The sequence below is a fragment of the Salvelinus sp. IW2-2015 genome, linkage group LG31, assembly GCF_002910315.2.
Source record: "Salvelinus sp. IW2-2015 linkage group LG31, ASM291031v2, whole genome shotgun sequence".
Taxonomy (NCBI): Eukaryota; Metazoa; Chordata; class Actinopteri; order Salmoniformes; family Salmonidae; genus Salvelinus; species Salvelinus sp. IW2-2015.
The window spans coordinates 27,928,498-27,951,463 of NC_036870.1; the positions used below are offsets into that span (position 1 = coordinate 27,928,498).

The window sequence follows — 22,966 nt, forward strand, 5'->3', positions numbered from 1 at the left end:
TAGAAAATGAAGGAATAGTAAAACTAATTCAACTTCACAAACTGTTAAAATGCTACTGTAAATGTCAAATGAAACACAATATAACACTGTCTTACTAAAAACATGCAAAACAAAGAGGATGATATTTGGTCATTACCAAGGGGGAAACCAATGAGCAATAAAAGTACCTTTGAGTTTTAGGGCCACAGTATGTAGCCAGACATTTGGGTAAAGACCGTACTAAAGAGGCGGCAGGGATCCTAGTGGTTAGAGCGTTGGGCCAGTAACCGAAAGGTTGCTGCATCGAATCCCTAAGCTGACAAGGTAAAAATCAGTCGTTCTGCCCCTGAAGAACCCACTGTTCCCCGGTAGGCCGTCATTGTAAATAAGATGTTGTTCTTAACTGACTGGCCTAGTTAAATAAAGGTTAAATAAAAATACATTTAAAAAAAAAATGTAGTACTGCATACAAAAGTATATTTTGTCTGTGGTCAAATAGAATTGCATTATGGTTTTATTACTAGAGCTCTTTGGGGTCATCAACATGATGTCTATGTGGTATTTAGGTGTCTACAGTGCATATTTGAGTCTGCCTATAGGAGTGAAAGGGGTTTATAAGTTGCATCAGGGACAGAGACACCCCAACCCTAATCTAGCACACCTGATTCTAATAATTAGCTGGTTGCTAAACTGAATCAGGTTAGTTACAACTGGGGATGGAGCAAAAACCTACAGGAGGGTAGCTCTCCAGGAAGAAGTTTGGAGTTAAAACTTACAGGAGGGTAGCTCTACAGGAACAGGATTGGAGTTAAAACCTACAGGAGGGTAGCTCTCCAGGAACAGGGTTGGAGAGCCCTGGGTTACATGTACCTGTGTTTGGTCCTTCCTCTTCCAGGGTGTTAGTAGCCTGGTGGTCTGGTCTGACCCCACACTGAGGATGAATTCCCCCTCAGGGTCCCAGCTCAGGTCCTGAACCGCGTTGAAGTGACCAGATATCACCACCCCTGGACTCCACTCTCCCTGGGACATAACAAACAGACAGATACAGAGAGTCAGTGACCACAGGTATCTGCCAAAATAAAGGAAACACCAACATAAGGGTGTCTTAATAGGGCGTTGGGCCACCACGAGCCACCAGAACAGCTTCAACGCGCATTGGCATAGATTCTACTAGTGTCTGGACCTCTATTGGAGGGATAAAAACACCATTCATCCACAAGAAATTCCATAATTTGGTGTTCTGTTGATGGTGGTGGAAAACGCTGTCTCAGGCACTACGCCAGTCTCTCCTATAAGTGTTGAATTGGGTGACAGACACACACCCTTTAAACCCCCGATGCTCCTTTGAGACCCCTTTTTCAAAGTCCCTGAGATCTCTTCCAGTCATGGTAGACAAAATAATGACCCTAAGCATGATGGGATGTTAATTGCTTTATTAATTCAGACAGAAACAGATCGAGTCAGTGACCAGATACCACCACCACTGGTCTCCCCTCTCCCTGGAACACCACACACAGGCATGCCCTTTTCACACTGCTGAGCCAGATAACTGGGAATCAGACCCGATACCTTCTCCACACTATCCTGGCGACCCCAACCACACTGTGTTGACTCAGATGTGTTTCTTTCATGTTGAACCAGGCCAGTACAGATCAGCTCAGTTAGACTCAGATCAGTGTGAAACAACAAGGGTATAACAGAGTAGTCAGCCACTCAGAGTCAGGTCTGATTCCCAGTCAAACACTCCAACAGTCTGGGTCTTTAGTCAGTTTAATTACACTTAGCACAGTCTCTCTCCCTCCCTCCCTCATTTGGGAAAGACCCACTACTTTACAGTATAATCATTAGTCTATCTCCACAAGCAGGGGGCTATGTGAAGTGTCGTTGGCACTGCACTGCTGTACAGTCCCATAATTCTCACCTCTTTGTCGTGGTTCTGGTGCCAGAGATGTAGAATAATGAAATAGAATAGAAGTCTCACCTCTTTTGTCCGTTGGCTCTGGGTCCCAGAGATGTAGAATAATGAAAACTAGAATAGAAAGTCACACTCATTTGTCGTGGTTGGTGCCAGAGATGTAGAATAATTAAATAGAAGTAGAATGTCTCACCTCTTTTCGTGGGTTCTGGTGCCAGAGATGTAGAATAATGAAATAGGAATAGAATACACCTCTTTGTCGTGGTTCTGGTGCCAGAGATGTAGAATAATGAAATAGAATAGAAGTCACATCACCTCTTTGTCGTGGTCTGGTGCCAGAGATGTAGAATAATGAAATAGAATAGAAGTCTCACTCTTTGTCGTGGTTCTGGTGCCAGAGATGTAAGAATAATGAAATAGAAAGAAGTCTCACCTCTTTTTTGTCGTGGCTTGGGTCCAGAGAGATGTAGGAAATAATGAATAGAATAGAAGTCTCACCTCTTTGTTCGTGTCTCTGGTGCCAGAGATGTAGAATAATGAAATAGAAGTCTCACCTCTTTTGTCGTGGTTCTGGTGCTCAGAGATGTAGAATAATGAAATAGAATAGAAAGTCTCACCTCTTTCGTGTGGTTTCTGGTGGTCCAGAGTGTAGAATAATTGAAATAGAATAGAAGTTCTTCACCTCTTTTTTCGTGGTTCTGGTTGCCAGAGTGTAGAAAATGAAATAGGAATAGAGTCCCCCTCGTATTGCGTGGTTCTGGTGCCAAGAGTGTGATAATGATCATAGAATAGAAGTCTCACTCTTTGTCGTGGTTCTGGTGCCAGAGATGTAGAATAATGAAATAGAATAGAAGTCTCACCTCTTTGTCGTGGCTCTGGGTCCAGAGATGCAGCGCTCCGTGGAAGGCATGGGCCAGGATCATGGATCCGTCTGGACTCATCTGACAACCGTAGAAACCCAGTGTGTTTCCCCCCACCTCCCCTACACGCACCTAGAGAGGAGAGAGGGTGAGGGAGGGAGAGCGAGAGAGATGTTTAAATACAGCAGTCAGTCGTTGTCATCTAAAGTAAAAGTATAGCTCCAGACAGTCCACCTGAACCCACACACACAACGGTCTGGTCTCAGCTGTGTGATGATCGTTACATTTTTTGGGGTCAGAACCTTTGCGTCACAGCAGTCTCACTGCGGGACCAACAGAAAGCAACATTTTATTTTGCACATTATTTGACCCTGCTGGAGCAGTTTGTTTGGGTCCCATCTCTTGGGTCATTGCCAAAATACACAGATTTTAAGGAACTATTTTGAGAGTCAGAGCAGAAGGGCCAGGAGTTTTTCCAAAACACGTGACATTAGGACCAGTGGTGTAGTAGAGGTTAAATTACATTATGACCAGTGGTGTAGTAGAGGTTAAATGACATTATGACCAGCGGAGGTTAAATTACATTAGGACCAGTGGTGTAGTGGAGGTTAAACACACGTAAACACCATTTACGCCCATTTTCTGGGAAAAATGCATTGAAAGTATAGGGAGCGTTACTTGATCCACCTCGACCGATGATCAGCGTTTACACACCTATTTTTTCTACCACTACATCCCGAATTATGATATTAAAAACTCTGGACCTAGCTAGTTCGAGGCTAGTCAGGCAAACATCCTGACCGTACTAATAAGAAACGACTAATAGATAATCCTAGGTATTAGAGCTACGGTCCACTGACAGTGCCTTCAGAAAGTATTCATACCCCTTGACTTCTTCCACATTGTGTTACAGCCTGAATTAAGAACAGTAACTCGGCCACTCAAGAACATTGACTGTCTTCTAGATAAGCAATTGCAGTGCATATTTGGCCTTGTGTTTTAGGTTATTGTCCTGCTGAAAAGTGAATTGATCTCCCAGTGTCTGGTGGAAAGCAGACTGAAACAGGTTTTCCTCCAGGATTTTGCCTGTGCTTAGCTCAATTCCATTTATTTTTTATCCTGAAAAACTCCCCAGTCCTTAACGATTACAAGCATACCCATAACATGATACAGCCACCACCATGCTTCAAAATATGGAGAGTGGTACTCAGTAATCTGTTGCATTGGATTTTCCGCAAACATAACACTTTGTATTCAGGACAAAAAGTMAATTGCTTTGACATGTTTAGCAGTATTACTTCAGTGCCTTGTTGCAAACAGGATGTTTTGGAATATTTTAATTCTGTACAGGCTTCCTTTACAATGTCACTTTGGTTAGTATTGTGGAGTAACTACAATGTTGTTGATCCATCATCAGTGTTCCATCACAGCCATTAACCCCTAACTGTTATGAAATCCATGAGCGGTTTCCTTCCTCTCTGGCAACTGAGTTAATAATTAATAACTTCACCATGCTCGTAGGGATAAAAAATGTCAGCTTTTTTTTTACCCATCTACCAATAGAGGCCTTTCTTTGCGAGGCATTGGAAAACGGTCTTTGTGGTTGAATCTGTGTTTGAAATGCACTGCTCGACTGAGGTACCGTACAGATAATGGTATGTGTGGGGTACAGAGATTAGGTAGTCGTTCAGAAATCTTGTTAAGTCCATACAACTTATTAAGTGACTTGTTAAACAATTTTTTACTCCTGAATGCATTTAGGCTTGCCATAACAAATGGGTTGAATACTTCTTGGCTCAAGACATTTCAGCTTTTCATTTTTTGTTAATTATTAAACATTTCGAAAGACATAATTCCACTTTGACATTATGGTGTATAGTGTGTAGGCCAGTGACAAAAAAATATATACATTTAATCCATGTTAAATTCAGGCTTCAAAAATATGTAAAAAGTCAAGGGGTGTGAATACTTTCTGAAGGCACTTTATGTCTGCTCTTTCTCCATCCAACCATCTCTCATTAACAAACACCATTCAAGCGCAAAGGGTGGGTTACAAATAAATCAGGTAGTCAAGTCAGAAGAAGAAATGATGCAAAGCTGGAAGACTCATTATAAGAGTGGAATAAATTGTGTTGTTTTTGGAATACATGTATCTTCTAATGCAACAATGAAAGCAGTCCCAGTGCTCTGTGTCACATTAAACAAATGGGCGCCAAAAAAGTGCATAGCTGGAGAACATATTAAGACTAGACTTGGATTTGTGTAAATTGGAACTGGGTGGGAGAGCCTTTAACCTGGGAATGTAATCGCTCCATACAAGTAGGTTACGTCTCAAATGGCATCCTAATACCTATCAGGGGTCYGCATCAGGGGTCGGCAAAAGGCGACCCCACCAGTGATTTAGTAAAAAAATAGAATAATAATTAATTGGATTTTTGTTTTTAGTCAAAAAAAGCCTAACATCACCAGGAATTCAGCTAAACATTTTCCTAAATATTCCCATGAATAAACATATGTGATTGTGTCTCGATGTAAGCAAGCTATGAAATTAATGTTATTTTCAAATACATCTATTTTTGGGCTTAGTTGTGATCAATTTGCAGGGTACAAATTATTAGAATTATGTTCCGGTCACCCGACCATCCGCTTTYACAAAAATCGGCGTGCGGCAAACAGAATACAATCTGGTCTTTCAACATCACAACCACCTGCTTCACACTTGAATAATGCTGCAGTACATTTATGTAAARCTATATTTGATTAAATCTATATAGAGAGAAATGATATACTGGTAGTTGAATGGAAAATGTGCAGTGTATAAACTAGAGACAGAATGCTTTCTTTTCACAGGTGGAGTAAGTCTATCATCAGCACCCATATTCAAAAAGAGTGCTGATCTAGGAACATGCCCCCGCCTGTCAATAAAAGGTTAAACTAATCCTAGATCAGGACTCCTACTCTAGGACGCTTTATGAATACGGACCCCCAATTTGGACAATTTCCCAATTAAGTCATTTGCCAATTAACAATAACCAAATGAAGGGGACCTAAGTGGTAAACAAGTATATMTCAGGCAGAGAGAATTGTGGAGCAAAAGAAGATTATAATTGAGTGATAACATTAAGAAATAATAAGAAAACGTTATCCAAATGAAGTCATCGCGTGTACGGATCCAGTTCCTMACAGTAATATCCAGGGGAAAACTATATTAAAAACCTAAATCAAAATAACAAGACAGCCTACATTAAAAACACTTTCTTGTCGGCTGTGTAACCAGGGCCATTTGCAGAAGGATTAAAGTGCAACACAGAAATAACTTTCACTCATCAACATCTACCACACGAGTAAACATACGAGTATTCAAAAAACTTAACTAGAAATACAAACAGATAACACTAAAAAGGTGTCAACTACCTCAAACTCAATATTTGCTCCTGAGAGTATAACGCATGAAGAAAACATGTACAAGCACCTTGCTATATTGTCATATCCAACTAGGCCTAAGTCTTTATTCATGAAGAGGTCCTGAAAGCCTGGGTCCTATACCGATTCAGCTGCTCATCAGGTCACACCACTCAACCTACCGGAACAAAGGGCATACCCTTTTACAGAACCCTGGACATAGTCTCTAAAGCGATGTAGTCGGGCTCTTTGGAGAATATAGTGAGACAATTAAAAGCTTTAGACGACCCTAGCAGCTAAACCTGGCCCAAAGGAAGAGATCCGTTGCGCAAGAGAGAGAGACCGAGGATAAAGCGAAAAAGAGAGGGGATAAAGCACGAGAGAGAGAGGGGATAAAGCGAGAGAGGGGATAAAGCGAGAGAGAGGGGATAAAGCGAGAGAGAGGGGATAAAGCACGAGAGGGGGGGGGGATGAAGCGAGAGAGAGGGGATAAAGCGAGAGAGAGGTGTAAAATTGGCAGTAGAAAATCTTAACAGTATATTTGACCTCTCAGCTTCCCTATCAAATCAAAACATTTCAAACAGAAAACCTAAGAAAATGAACAACAATGACAAATGGTTTGATGAAGAATGCAAAAACCTGAACCTAGAGAAGAGTCCCCTAAGCAAGCTGGTCCTGGGGCTCTGTTCACAAACACAAACAGACCCCACAGAGCCCCAGGACAGCAACACAATTAGACCCAACCAAATCATGAGAAAAGATAACTACTTGACACAACGGAAAGAATTAACAAAAAAACAGAGCAAACTAGAATGCTATTTGGCCCTAAACAGAGAATACACGGTGGCAGAATAACTGACCACTGTGGCAGAATTTTCAATTATTATTATTATTATATTTTTTTAAGGGGTGGATTAGCTTAATATTGCAGAAAGAATGTTGCTTCCATCAATGTAATTGTCTGCATCATTTCCAATCCCCCATATTTTTGGGGAAAATATATATATCCATACACGCACACATACATATATACATACACATACCTATATAGACATACATACTTTTTTAAAGAATATACCTTTATTATTATTCCCCGCAAACCCTAACACCGATCCCCCAATTGGAGTAAACTAATAAACACTTCTGCTTTTACCTTCAATTTATACATCTTATACACATTTTACAGACAGTCTACTTTACAATAGTTCTCTCTTGTTTGTTCTTAGTTTTTCCTCTATTTCTGATGTCCATCCAGTTTGATTTCTATTTGTAACTGTGCTATTTCACAAAAGTTCCGAACCTATATACATTTTACTGATCCCGTATGTTTTACATTGTTTATCTTGTTATTAGTCCCACCCTTCAGCTCCATTCAACCCCTCCCATCTATCTTCCAACATCATCCATTTCGGATTTCTATTTGCCATATATTTTTCAACTGTGCTGTGATGCTTCACAAAATAATTGAACCTTRCTATTCTCATAGCTTCTACAGATTGTAAATTAAAAATATATTTTTTTGCTAAAATAATTATTATATTATTGATTGATTAACTATGGCTTTTCAAATCACCCAGTATTGCTATCTGTAGCGTTAGTTCTAGGCAAATGTTGCAATTCTTCAGCCATTCCTGGACCTGTGACCAAAAACAAGCTACATATGGACAATACCAAAATAAATGATCTAACGACTCTGCCTCCTCACAGCAGAATCTGCAGAGCTGGGAAGATTGTATCCCCCATATATACACTGCTCAAAAAAATAAAGGGAACACTTAAACAACACAATGTAACTCCAAGTCAATCACACTTCTGTGAAATCAAACTGTCCACTTAGGAAGCAACACTGATTGACAATAAATTCACATGCTGTTTGTGCAAATGGAATAGACAAAAGGTGGAATTATAGGCAATTAAGCAAGAACCCCCAAAAAGGAGTGATTCTGCAGGTGGTGACGACAGACACTTCTCAGTTCCCTATGCTTCCTGGCTGATGTTTTGGTCACTTTTGAATGCTGGCGGTGTCTCACTCTAGTGTAGCATGAGACGGAGTCTAAACCCACACAAGTGGCTCAGGTAGTGCAGTTCATCGCAGGATGGCACATCAATGCGAGCTGTGGCAAAAAGGTTTACTGTGTCTGTCAGCGTAGTGTCCAGAGCATGGAGGGCTACCAGGAGACAGGCCAGTACATCAGGAGACGTGGAGGAGGCCGTAGGAGGGCAACAACCGCAGCAGCCGGACCGCTACCTCCGCCTTTGTGCAAGGAGGTGCACTGCCGGCCCTGCAAAATGACCTTCCAGCAGGCCACAAATTGTGCATGTGTCAGCAATATGGTCTCACAAGGGGGTCTGAGGAGTTCATCTCGGTACTTAATGGCAGTCAGGCTACCTCTGGCGAGCACATGGAGGGCTGTGCGGCGCCACAAAGAAATGCCACCCCAACATGACTGACCCATCGCAGAACGTTCTCACACGGCGTGGTCAGACTCTGTCACGTCTTGTCACATGTGCTCATGTGCTAGTGTGAACCTGCCTTCATCTGTTGAAGGAGCAAGGGCGCCAGTGGCGAATTTGCAACTCGGTTGTTCTCTGGCAAATGCGAACGTCTGCACAGGTGTTGGGCTGTAAGCACAACCCACTGTGGGCGTCGGGCCTCAACCCTCATGGAGTTCTGTTTTGACGTTTGAGAGACCTGCACATGTGTGGGCTGCTGGAGGTCTTTTGCAGGGGCGTGGCAGTGCACCTCCTGACCAACGCGGAGTAAGCGGTCGGCGCTGGTTGTTGCCTCCTACGCCTCCTCATCAGTCTTCTGCATGTACCTGGCCGTGTCCTTGGTAGCGCTCCCATGCTCTGAACTACGTGCAGACACAGAACCTTTTTGCACGAGTCGCATTGATGTGCATCCTTGATGGAACTGCACTCTGAGCCATTGGTGTGGGTGTGACTCCGTCTCATGCTCCATAGGTGAGAGACAGCCAGATTAAAGTGCCAAAACATCAGCAGGAGCATAGAATGAGAAGTGGTCTGTGGGTCACCTGCAGAACTCTTTTTTTGTGGTGTCTTGCTAATTGCTATATTTCCCTTTTGTCCTATTATTTGACCACACGCATGTTCGAAAATTTATTGTCATCAGTGTTGCTTCCTAAGTGGACAGTTTGATTTCACAGAAGTGTGATTGACTTGGAGTTACATTGTGTTGTTTAAGTGTTCCCTTTATTTTTTTGAGCAGTGTATATAACATTCTATTGGTTGCAAGAACTTTGTATAGTAATTTAAATTGAAAAATGTGAAGTTTTGAATCCGGCGTTGTTTTGCGTATCAATTCATAAACCATGTGCCATGGAATGGGTACATCGAAAATCTCTTCCCAACTATTTTGCAATTTATATGGCACAGCTGTCAGTCTTTTGGTCCTTAAATTAAATTGGTATATGTTTTTATTTATCACACTTTTCTTTAACCATTTATGTTCTTTAATGCAGGGCCGACATACAAGTTCCTTACTTTTTTCCCCTTCTACTTGCCTCTTCCATTTTTGTGGTAATGCTGCAATTAGATGGTTGTAATTTTGGGTAGAGCAGACATTTCCATATGTCTGTGTTAGCTGCATATGTGACATAATTCCACCAGTCCTATTTATGATATCATTCACTAAAATACCTTTTTTAAACATTTCTTCGAAAAATCGTTTTTTTTAATCAATTAGTATATTTGAATTTAACCACAATATTTGTTGTACTATTTGTTCCGTCCTTTCAGGTGGATTAAACTGAAATTGCAACCAACTTTCTAAGACTTGTTTAAAAAATAACAATATTTTGGAGATTATTTCCTTTTCAAACAACCGAAAATGCCCTTTTCTTGTGGCAACAGGTCACAAATATTGCTGCTGTGATGGCACACTGGGATTTCCTGACCACTATGACTGACCCAAACTTAAGGAAAGCTTTGACTATGTACAGACTCAGTGAGCAGAGCCTTGTTATTGAGAAAGGCCGCCGTAGGCAGACCTGGCTCAAGAGAAGACAGGCTGCCCACAAAATGAGGTGGAAACTGAGCTGCATTTCCTAACCTCCTGCTAAATGTATGACCATATTAGAGACACATATTTCCATCAGATTACACAGATAAACAAAGAATTCAAAAACAAACCCGATTTTGATAAACTCCCATATCTACTGGGTGAAATCCCAGTGTGCAATCACAGCAGCAAGATTTGTGACCTGTTGCTACTAGAAAAGGGCAACCAGTGAAGAACAAACAAACACCATTGGAAATACAACCCATATTTATGTTTATTTATTTTCCCTTTTGTACTTTAACTATTTGCACATCGTTACAACACTGTATATATACACACATAATGACATTTTTAATGTCTTTATTCTTTTGGAACTTGTGAGTGTAATGTTTACTGTTGATTTTTATTGTTTATTTCACTTTTGTATATTATCTACTTCAATTGCTTTGGCAATGTTAACATATGTTTCCATGCCAATAAAGCCCCTTGAATTGAGTGAGTGAGAAGGGGCTAAAGAGAGAAGGAAGGGATAAAGAGAGAGAGTAGTAGTAGTAGTGGTATTAGTAGCAGAAGCAGTAGTAGTAGCAGCAGTAGGTATACTCTTAGTCCTATTGAAGTTGGATTTTGGGTTGAAATTTGAATAACATTCACCAAACATTAGGCCTACAAATTCCCTCTCCTTGTAGCGCAATGATACATGTAACCTGGGGGCCTTAGCAGCAACTTGGCAGGGAGGTTTTTAGTGCCAACTTCATTATTCTCCCTCCTAGAGGCCCAGCCATCAATGACCTTCAAAAACACATTTCTGTTGAGCCTAAGGCTGCGATAAGGCGGAACTAACGACTGCTATAAATCTGTCCGCTTTCACTTGAGTGGCACCAATCTCCCCCAGCCATTCAGGGGACAGACAACGAGGAGGAGAGACCCATCTCCCCCAGCCATTCAGGGGATAGACCACCAGGAGAGATCCATCTCCCCCAACCATTCAGGGGATAGACGACCAGGAGAGATCCATCTCCCCAACCATTCAGGGGATAGACCACCAGGAGAGATCCATCTCCCCCAACCATTCAGGGGATAGACGACCAGGAGAGATCCATCTCCCCCAACCATTCAGGGGATAGATGACCAGGAGATACCCATCTCCCCAACCATTCAGGGGATAAGATGACCAGGAGATACCCATCTCCCCAACCATTCAGGGGATAGATGACCAGGAGATACCCATCTCCCCCAACCATTCAGGGGATAGACGACCAGGAGATACGAGGGGGGACAGAGCGATGCAACATTAACCCGATTGATTTTTATTCCACACACAACAGCCCCGCCGTGAATCGTGCAAAATTCACAGAGGCACACAACAAAAACGACATCAGTCTTGTTTAGCAGCGAAAACAATATGGATGAGAGACGCGACGCGGGGTCTTATCGCTGGCCAGCGGGTAGAGGGGGAGGCATAGAACAAGAACTACAGAGAAGAGGCATATTTCATTCTTCAAGAGAAAGGAGGGAGAGGGACTGAATGATGTTGTCTGGAAACGAACGAGAAGGCCATACGGTACAGTAAAGGGAAGCTTTGACCATCCACAGGTTAATACCAAACAGCCTAGTTCCTCTATTGGTTTCTTTCATCTAAGGAGTTTTCCCTGGCCTATGCTACTCTCTGCTTGCTCTTTGGGGTCTAGGCCGGTTCCTGTAAAGCACTTTGTGACAACTAGATAAACTAATTCATTTACCTACACGTTAAAACTTCTTGTGAATAGGGGGGCGCTGTTTTCACTTTGGAAAAAATCGTGCCCAAATTAAACGGCCTCGTACTCTGTTCTAGATCATACAATATGCATATTATTATTACTATTGGATAGAAAACACTCGGAAGTTTCTAAAACTGTTTGAATTATATCTGTGAGTAAAACAGAACTCATTTGGCAGCAAACTTCCATACAGGAAGTGAAAATTCTGAAAATGAGGCTCTGTGCCAGGGCCTGCCTATTCAACTGGCTTTTATTTATGGATCTGTATACACTTCATACGCCTTCCACTAGATGTCAACAGGCAGTAGAAGGTTGAATGGGGTGTCTAGCTTGATGTGAGGCCGAATAAGAGCTTTTGGAGTAACAGGTCCGCCCTATCGTCAGTATTCAGCTGCGCGCCGGGGAACCTCACATTGTCTTCTGAAAAGCGTTCGGTATACACTACGAATTGCTCCGGCTCTGATTTTATTGGATTCATATGAGAAGAACATCATAAAGTAGGATTTTCAACCGAGTTTGACCAGTTTATTCGACGTTTATTGGGAATTTTGGAATTTTTCGTTCCAGGCGCCAAGAGTTGATGGGCATGTTCGCGCCACAATGCTAGCCAAAGTTGCTAATTCGACAGAAGAAATGGACATTCTAAAACCAAACAACGATTTATCTGGAAATAGACTCCTTGCACAACATTCTGATGGAAGATCAGCAAAAGTAAGAGAATATTATGATGTTATTTCGTATTTTTGGTAATATGTTGGCTCCAACACGGCAGAGAATAGGTGAGCGCTGTCTCACAATAATGCTGTAGTATATGTTGTAGTAAAGTTATTTTTAAAAATCTACACAGCGGTTGCATTAAGAACCAGTGATCTTTCATTTGCCATACAACAAGTATTTTTATGTAAAGTGTTATGATGAGTTCTTTGGTTAGATTAGGTGACTGTCCAAAATATCTCCGGACATTTTGGTGAATTGTTACGTATTCACAATGTATAAACCACATTTGCAGCTCTAAATATGCACATTTTCGAACAAAACATAAATGTATTGTATAACATGATGTTATAAGACTGTCATCTGATGAAGTTTCAAAGTTAGTGATTAATTTTATCTCTATTGCTGGTTTTTGCAAAAGCTATGTTGGCGGTGAAAATGGCTTTGTGTGTTTGGCTATGTGGTAAGCTAATATAATTCTAATTGTGTTTTCGCTGTAAAACATTTAAAAAAATCTGAAATTTGGCTGGATTCACAAGATGTTTATTCTTTCATTTGCTGTATTGGACTTGTGATTTCATGAAATATATTATATGATATCCCTGTCCCGTTAGGCTAGGCTAGTCAGCTTTTTTGATGAGATGCTCCCGGATCCGGATGGGTAGCACTGAAAGGCTAAGGCTTGTAAGTAAGCATTTCACAGTAAGGTCGACACCTGTTGTATTGGGTGCATGTGACATACAATTGATTTGATTGGTTGATGGATACACAAAGACAAGAGGTTTTGGTCTCAGCATTGACTCCCCGTAAAATAAGGTTAAGTAAAATAAAAAAGAACACACGTACAGACACACGAACACAGACACACAACACAGACATACAAGACACACCAACACAGACATACGAACACAGAACACAGACATACGAACAGACATACAAACACAGTCACACAGACAGACACACAGACATAGAAACACAGACATACAAACACAGACACAGGGACACAGACCCACAAACACAGACACAGGGACAAGACCCACAAACACAACAGACAAATGCAAACACAGACAGACAAATGCAAACACAAACACAGACACACAAACACAGACATACGAACCCAGACACAGACATACGAACCCAGACACAGACATACGAACCCAGACACAGACATACGAACCCAGACACAGACATACGAACCCAAACACAGACACAGACAAACGACCATAGACACAGACAAACGGCCATAGACACAGACCACACGGCCATAGACACAGACACACGGCCATAGACACAGACACACGGCCATAGACACAGACACACGGCCATAGACACAGACACACGGCCATAGACACAGACACACGCATAGACACAGACACACGGCCATAGACACAGACACACGGCCATAGACACACGGCCATAGACACACGGCCATAGACACACGGCCATAGACACAGACACACGGCCATAGACACACCCATAGACACAAACACGGCCATAGACACAGACACACCGCCATAGACACAGACACACGGCCATAGACACAGACACACGCCATAGACACAGACACACGGCCATAGACACAGACACACGGCCATAGACACAGACACACGGCCATAGACACAGACACACGGCCATAGACACAGACACACGGCCATAGACATACGAACAGACACATCTGAGGGAGGATGCTCTGGTCTATTGGCCTCCCCGGTCCCTAATTACCAGTTTGACTCTTTATACTTGGTGATTTACGCCATCCCACTGCTCGCCCGGCCCTCCCCTAAATTTCACCAATTACTCTAATCATCATGGAGGGTAAGGTGTTAATTAAGACATAGCCAAGGTTGGTCATGTACTGCCTGGCTAAGCTCAGTGGGCCTTTAAATCCTGGGGTGTGTTCAGTAGGTTACGCCATAGCAAAACGTTTCATAACAGAAAATAAAAACAAGCGTTTCTTATTAGACAAGTTCTGGTTGTTCTTCCCCCATTTCACTTCCCTTTTAAAAAAAAATCTCCTCACTGAACATGAACCTGATCTACACTGAATAAAAAAATAATAAAACACAACATGCAACAATTTCAACGATTTTACTGAGTTACAGCATATATACGAAATCAGTCAATTGAAAAATATTAATTAGGCCTTAATCTATGGATTTCACATGACTGGACAGGAGCGCAGCCATGGATGGGCCTGGGAGGCATAGGATCACCCTCTGGAGGCATAGGATCACCCTCTGGGAGGGCATAGGATCACCCTCTGGAGAGGCATAGATCACCCTCTGAGGGCATAGGATCACCCTCTGGGAGGGCAAGGATCACCCTCTGGGAGGGCATAGATCACCCTCTGGGAGGCATAGGATCACCCTCTGGAGGCATAGGATCACCCTCTGGGAGGGCATAGGATCACCCTCTGGAGGGCATAGGATCACCCTCTGGGAGGGCATAGGATCACCCTCTGGGAGGCATAGGATCACCCTCTGGGAGGGCATAGCGATCACCCTCTGGAGGGCATAGGATCACCCCTGGAGGCATGGATCACCCTCTGGAGGGCATAGATCACCCTCTGGGAGGCATAGGATCACCCTCTGGGAGGGCATAGCGATCACCTCCTTGGGAGGGCATAGGATCACCTCTGGGAGCATGTCCCTGGAGGGCATAGATCACCCTCTGGAGGGCATAGGGGATCACCCTCTGGGAGGGCATAGGATCACCCTCTGGGAGGGCATAGGATCACCCTCTGGGGGGCATAGGATCACCCTCTGGGAGGAGCATAGGATCACCCTCTGGAGGGCATAGGATCACCCTCTGGGAGGCATAGGATCACCCTCTGGGAGGGCATAGGATCACCCTCTGGAGGGCATAGGCACCCTCTGGAGGGCATAGGCTCACCCTCTGGAGGGCATAGGCTCACCCTCTGGGAGGGCATAGGTCACCCTCTGGAGGGCATAGGCCTCAACCCTCTGGAGGGCATAGGCTCCACCCTCTGGGAGGGCATAGGATCACCCTCTGTGGAGGGCATAGGATCACCCTCTGGAGGGCATAGGATCACCCTCTGGGAGGGCATAGGATCACCCTTGGCGAGGGCATAGGATCACCCTCTGGGAGCATAGGATCACCCTCTGGGAGGGCATAGGATCACCCTCTGGAGGCATAGGATCACCCTCTGGGAGGCATAGATCACCCCTGGAGGGCATAGATCACCCTCTGGAGGGCATAGGATCACCCTCTGAGGCATAGGATCACCTCTGGGAGGCATAGGATCACCCTCTGGGAGGGCATAGGATCACCCTCTGGGAGGGCATAGATCACCCACTGGAGGGCAGAGTTATCACCCCCTCTGGAGGCATAGGATCACCCTCTGGGAGGGCATAGGATCAAACCCCTGGGAGCGGCATAGGATCACCCACTGGGAGGGCATAGGATCACCACCTGGAGGGCATAGGATCACCCACTGGGAGGGCATAGGATCACCCACTGGGAGGGCATAGGATCACCCACTGGGAGGGCATAGGATCACCCACTGGGAGGGCATAGGATCACCCACTTGGGAGCCAGGCCCAGCGACCCCTTAATGAATTTTTCCCCACAAAAGGGCTTTATTACAGACAGAAATACTCCTCAGTTTCATCAGCTGTCCGGGTAGCTGGTCTCAGACGATCCCACAGGTGAAGAAGTCAGATGTGGAGGTCCTGGGCTGGCGTGGTTACACGTGGTCTACGGTTATGGACATACTGCCAAATTATCTAAAACGGCTTATGGACGAGAAACGAACATTCAATTCTCTGGCAACAGCTCTGGTGGACATTCCTGCAGTCAGTATACCAATTGCACGCTGCCTCAAAACTTGAAACATCTGTGGCATTGTGTTGTATGACAAAACTGCACATTTTAGAGAAGCCTATATATTGTTGGGTTTATATTTTGGTTCAGTATAGAAAGGGATATGTATCCTTCTGGTGCAGACAGGACATGTGAAAGGCCTTAGCAATGTCATCTATCCCAATTGTGAATGTCATTGATAACAGTGACAAAACTCTTCCCACTGTCTGTGTGCTTCCATTAACCTGGACTTTGCCCAGCACTTTTTAAGTGTGGGGTTTTTGAGATTGTAATATCCTTTGCCAAAAGAGTATTATTAATGTGAATTACACCTATTGAGCTTTCCACTGGATGTGAGCACAGTGGGGAGGAAGAAATCTGCAATTAGATGTAAATCATTGAATTGTACAATAACAGACGTTGGCTTCCTTTGTAAGGTTTCTCCCCATTTGAAAAATGAGGGGGGAATTTTTTTTACTTTTCACATATCTTATGCACTTTCACACTGAACAAAGACAGGAGCTCTTCCAGGTGTTTTCATCCTGCCTTGCTGTGTCAAAGCCCTGGCCAGAGGAGACATGTTATCTTTTCTAGAGACCTGCTGCTGCTCTTTCATTTGATTGACGACCTTGTTCTAATCAACGTCAAGAGTAGGAGCCTGGAACAATTTTTTTTCTTTTTTTTCTTTGTTGCAGATCCTTATCAGTCTCCTGGTGTCAAGATAAGCGGTATTATCAGTCTCCTGGTGTCAGAGCGGAGGAACTGAATTTCTGCCACGGTACGTGCAAACGCCAAGATCAAACGAACTCCATGTCATTGATCACCTGTAGACTGTTATCCTTCCATCATGTCATCTTCCTCTCTGAGAATGCCACTCAAAGCCCTGTTCAGGTTGGATTGGGGTGAGGGCCTGGCCCTATATTCAAAGTGTCTTAGACTGAGTGCTGATCTAGGATCAGTTTTGCATTTTTGATTACAATGAATAAGATTACAAGGACAAGGTGGACCTGATCGTAGATCAGCACTCCTACCATGAGATGCTTGATGAATAGGCCAAGGCCTGCTTTTAGGCTGATAGGGATGACCCCCTCACTGGCTATCTAGCCATGCTACAAAGCAGGGCTCTACGCTGACTTTTTTTTTTTTTTTACAAGGAGCACATGTGCACCTAAGTTGAAAAATGTAGGCACACACACACAAAAGAATTTGGGAACACAATACAAAATATTAGAGGTAATAAAGCTAGAATCCTTCATTATTCTAGGTGTACTGGTGCTCCTAAATAGAAACGTCAGGTTGCACAACAAAATATTTAGGCACATATGCAAGTAAAATAGTCGTACAGCAGAGCTCTGCAAAGGTCTCTCTGACATTGGGATTTAAACATGATTCTGGTGATAAAGCCAACTATGTCCTTTGTAGTAGCACAGTCATCTATTGATTTCAGGAGATGTTAAGAGTGGAGGAGGAGAAGAAAGGTTATATAAGGTCTCTCCCAGAATTCAACACTCCTGAAACTCAGGGGCAGATGGGGAGGAACTTACATCTTCCACACTTCTGTTAAATTTAGCCCAGCACTGTGAGAAACAGCAGATGTTCTGAGAGAGAGAGACAAAAACTGAGAGACTGACAGACAGAGACATACACACACACACAGACAGAGAAACAGAGAGAGACAGGAGTGTGTGTGTGTGGGGGTGACCTTTACCAGAGGTCTGTGTCCTGAACGCCACCCTATTCCCCATTTAGTGCACTACTTAAGACCTAAGTTGTGCCCTATAGGGAACAGGGTGCTGTTTGGGATACAACCAGAAGTAAACACTGACCTGCTCCACCCACACCCCTGAGCCTTCCTCCTGAGCCCACAGGATCATGGTCTTGTCCATGGAAGCAGAGAGCAGGCTCAGAGACTGGTGCTGGTCGCCACCTGTAGGGGAGACAAAGAGCTTCACAATGAAGGAACACAGTAGTGAAATTGTCCCTAGATGCTGATCTGTACCTAGGAGAAACGTCTTCCTCTGAGCCACAATACAGCAACGCAGGTTGGATGGATAAAAACATCATGAAAGTACCGCAGCGGACAGACCGTGAGTGATGTGAACTATTAAAAGAGTTTAGGGTTCACCCTTTCTGATTTCCTGGGCGTGTGGAACAAATCACTCTCCCTCCATCCCCATGAAATCATTTAGTATGACACCTCCACATCACAGTGAAATAAATCAAGTGTGATCTGGGGAACAAATGGCGTATAGGTTGACAGTAGAGTACCTTTGATGACAGGGGGCTGCCAGTGGACTCCATAGACCTTGTTCTCGTGGCCGGCAAGGACTGACTCTAGCGTCACTGCAAACGCTGAGGAGGCATCTGGGGCAAAAAGACAACATGCATGAATCTAAAGTCGAACGGTATGATTGTACAATCACAAACTGCATCCACATTTGTGTGATTCATTTAAAAGGCATGTTTTAGAATTGTACGGTTGTTGCCAGGGATTGAACAATCCAAATGTCCCCGGATTAAAATAATACGACATTTAAAATATATTTAAATAAAAAGGCATCAATCCAATGAACATCGACAATGATGACATTCACATTAATGATCACGTGATTCTTGATTCTTCTTGCTAGACAGACATTGAAACAGACTGTGAAAGTGACTCAAACCTGACGTTAAGATTTAATCATTCATTATTAATAATTCGAATGAACCCATTTTTCTAAGAAAACCTGATAGTGTCTGCTCACCGTTCTGTGTCAGTGTAAAGACATCTTCAGTCATCCTAATGGTGCGTTCTTCCTGCGCGTTTCTCTTCGTCCTGGACTTGGCAGCCAGCCTCCAAACCCGGATCAGACAGTCCTGAGCACAGCTGGCCAGTAACAGATCCCCGTCTGCCAGCATGGAGGTAGACATTAGTTGATTTTAATTGAACCTTTATCTATTCTTTATTTATTAACCTTTATTTATTAACTTTTATTAATTGAGCCTTTATTTATTCCGGGGGCGGCAGGTAGTCTAGTCGTTAGAGCGTTGGACTAGTAACCGAAAGGTTGCAGGATCAAATCCCTGAGCTGACAAGGTAAAAATGTAATTCTGCCCCTGAACAAGGCAGTTAATCCACTGTTCCTAGGCCGTCATTGAAAATAAGAATGTGTCTAACTGACTTGCCTAGTTAAAAAGGTCAAATATATWTTTTTTTATTTAAAAAAATTCAGGATGTGCTGAAGTCAGAAGACATCTTTGACAAGCGAGACCCGACGTAGACTCATTATTGTCACTAAATGTGATCTATTCCCTATATCCTCTGGGCAAAATGAGGGCACTACAGAGGGAACAGGGTGCCATTTCAGATGCACTCTAGGTAAGACGGCTAAGAAGAGAGAACACTCTTTTTCCAACTACGACTACCTGGGGAAGAGAGCGAGGAGAGAGGTTGAAAGAAACGGGGTGATTAGGTGGCCATGGTAGTACGAGGGGGCCAGGGTTAACACCCTTACTCCTGTGATGAGAGGGGACCTTTAGTCACCACAGAGTGTCAGAACATTGGCTGAACCATGTCCTACAAGGGCTGGAATGAAAAAAGCTGCTTGAAGGATACAGTATATCTGAGAGAGAGGGAAGAAATAAAGCATTGACTGGGCTCTGCTGCAGCCGTTTCATGCATTATGGAAAGACGTCCGTCTACAAAAATGAAATCTAATTAAAACAGACGTCCCAGTCATAAAAGGACAAATTTTCATTTTCTTTTACCCTTTTAAGGTGGAGAGCAATTTTACACTGCCTGTGGGGCTGGTGCATATAAATTAATCTCTGACAGCATCCCAAATGGCACCCTATTCCCTATATAGTGCACTACTTTTGATCAGAGCCTCTGGTTAAGAATAGTGCACTATGTAGGGAATAGGGTGCCATTTCGGGACACACATTGTCTCTGCCAATACTGGCCGACCAGCTTGGAGTAAGTCATCAACTGAGAGGGATGAGTCTAGTGATGACGGTCGGTGAAGGAGATGAAATAGCTTTTACAAACCCTGGGGGTGCATCCCAAATGGTACCTTATCCCCTGAATAGTGCACTACTTTTGACCAGGCCCAATAGGGCTCCCGAGTGGCGCAGCGGTCTAAGGCACTGCATCTCAGTGCTAGAGGCGTCACTACAGACCCTGGTTCGATCATAGGCGGTATCACAACTGGCCGTGATCGGGAGTCCCATAGGGCGGCGCACAAATGTCCCAGAGTCGTCCGGGTTAGGGGAAGGTTTGGCAGGGGAAGGTTTGGCAGGGGAAGGTTTGGCAGGGGAAGGTTTGTCCAGGGAAGGTTTGGAAGGGGAAGGTTTGGAAGGGGAAGGTTTGGAAGGGGAAAGTTTGGAAGGGGGAAGTTTGGCAGGGGAAGGTTTGGCAGGGGAAGGTTTGGAAGGGGAAGGTTTGGAAGGGGAAGGTTTGGAAGGAAGGTTTGGCAGGGGAAGGTTTGGCAGGGGAAGGTTTGCGCGCCATTGTAAAATAAGAATTTGAAAATAATCATGGCCTCTAAACCTTCAAGCTGCATACTGGATCCTATTCCACTAAATACTGAAAGAGCTGCTTCCTGTGCTTGGCCCTCCTATGTTGAACATAATAAACGGCTCTCTATCCACCGGATGTGTACCAAACTCACTAAAAGTGGCAGTAATAAAGCCTCTCTTGAAAAAGCCAACCTTGACCCGGAAAATTAAAAAACTATCGGCCTATATCGAATCTTCCATTCCCTCAAAAAAAATTGAAAAAGCTGTTGCGCAGCAACTCACTGCCTTACTGAAGACAACAATGTATACGAAATGCTTCAGTCTGGTTTTAGACCCCATCATAGCACTGAGACTGCACTTGTGAAGGTGGTAAATGACCTTTTAATGCGTCAACCGAGGCTCTGCATCTGTCCTCGTGCTACTAGACCTTAGTGCTGCCTTTGACACCAATCGATCACCACATTCTTTTGGAGAGACTGGAAACCCAAATTGGTCTACACGGACAAGTTCTGGCCTGGTTTAGATCTTATCTGTCGGAAAGATATCAGTTTGTCTCTGGAATGGTTTGTCCTCTGACAAATCAACTGTACATTTCGGTGTTCCTCAAGGTTCCGTTTTAGGACCCACTATTGTTTCACTATATATTTACCTCTTGGGGATGTTATTCGAAAAAACATAATGTTAACTTTCACTGCTATGCGGATGACACACAGCTGTACATTTCAATGAAACATGGTGAAGCCCCAAAATGCCCTCGCTAGAAGCCTGTGTTTCAGACATAAGGAAGTGGATGGCTGAAAACTTTCTACTTTTAAACTCGGACAAAACAGAGATGCTTGTTCTAGGTCCCAAGAAACAAAGAGATCTTCTGTTAAATCTGACAATTAATCTTGATGGTTGTAAAGTCGTCTCAAATAAAAACTGTGAAGGACCTCGGCGTTACCTTGACCCTGATCTTCTCTTTGACGAACATATCAAGACTGTTTCAAGGACAGCTTTTTTCCATCTACGTAACATTGCAAAAATCAGAAATTTTCTGTCCAAAAATGATGCAGAAAAATTAATCCATGCATTTGTTACTTCTAGGTTAGACTACTGCAATGCTCTACTTTCCGGCTACCCGGATAAAGCACTAAAAATAAACTTCAGTTAGTGCTAAATACGGCTGCTAGGATCCTGACTAGAACCAAGAAATTTGATCATATTACTCCAGTGCTAGCTTCCCTACACTGGCTTCCTGTTAAGGCAAGGGCTGATTTCAAGGGTTTACTGTTAACCTATAAAGCGTTACATGGGCTTGCTCCTACCTATCTTTCCGAGTTGGTCCTGCCGTACATACCTACACGTACGCTACGGTCACAAACGCAGGCCTCCTAATTGTCCCTAGAATTTCTAAGCCAAACACCTGGAGGCAGGGCCTTCCGATAGATCTCCATTTTTATGGAATGGTCTGCCTACCCATGTGAGGACGCAGACTCGGTCTCAACCTTTAGTCTTTACTGAAGATATCTCTTCAGTCGGTCATATGATTGAGTGTAATCTGGCCCAGGAGTGTGAAGGTGATGGAAAGGCTCTGGAGCACGAACCGCCCTTGCTGTCTCTGCCTGGCCGGTTCCCCTCCACTGGATTCTCTACCTCTAACCCTATTACAGGGGCTGAGTCACTGGCTTACTGGTGCTCTTTCATGCCGTCCCTAGGAGGGGTGCGTCACTTGAGTGGGTTGAGTTACTGACGTGATCTTCCTGTCTGGGTTGGCGCCCCCCCTGGTTTGTGCTGTGGTGGAGATCTTTGGGGCTATACTCGGCCTTGTCTCAGGATTGTAAGTTGGTGGTTGAAGATATCCCTCTAGTGGTCTGCGGGGGCTTGTGCTTTGGCAAAGTGGTGGGGTTATATCCTTCCTGTTTGGCCCTGTCCGGGCGGTATCATCGGATGGGGCCACAGTGTCTCCTGACCCTCCTGTCTCAGCCTCCAGTATTTATGCTCGCAGTAGTTTGTG

General features: G+C 43.8%; 1 protein-coding gene across 2 annotated transcripts in view; it reads right to left on the reverse strand.

Annotated features, from left to right (window-relative positions):
• Nucleotides 1-22,966, reverse strand: part of LOC111955913 (elongator complex protein 2) — a 62,812-nt gene that overhangs the window by 31,650 nt on the left and 8,196 nt on the right. For both annotated transcript variants that reach the window (XM_023976292.1, XM_023976293.1), the window contains exons 8-12: nt 19,218-19,361; nt 18,739-18,834; nt 18,297-18,397; nt 2,755-2,886; nt 850-999 (exon numbers count right to left, since the gene is read on the reverse strand). In XM_023976292.1, the coding sequence (XP_023832060.1) occupies nt 850-999; nt 2,755-2,886; nt 18,297-18,397; nt 18,739-18,834; nt 19,218-19,361 (623 nt within the window). The remainder of the gene's footprint in view (nt 1-849; nt 1,000-2,754; nt 2,887-18,296; nt 18,398-18,738; nt 18,835-19,217; nt 19,362-22,966) is intronic.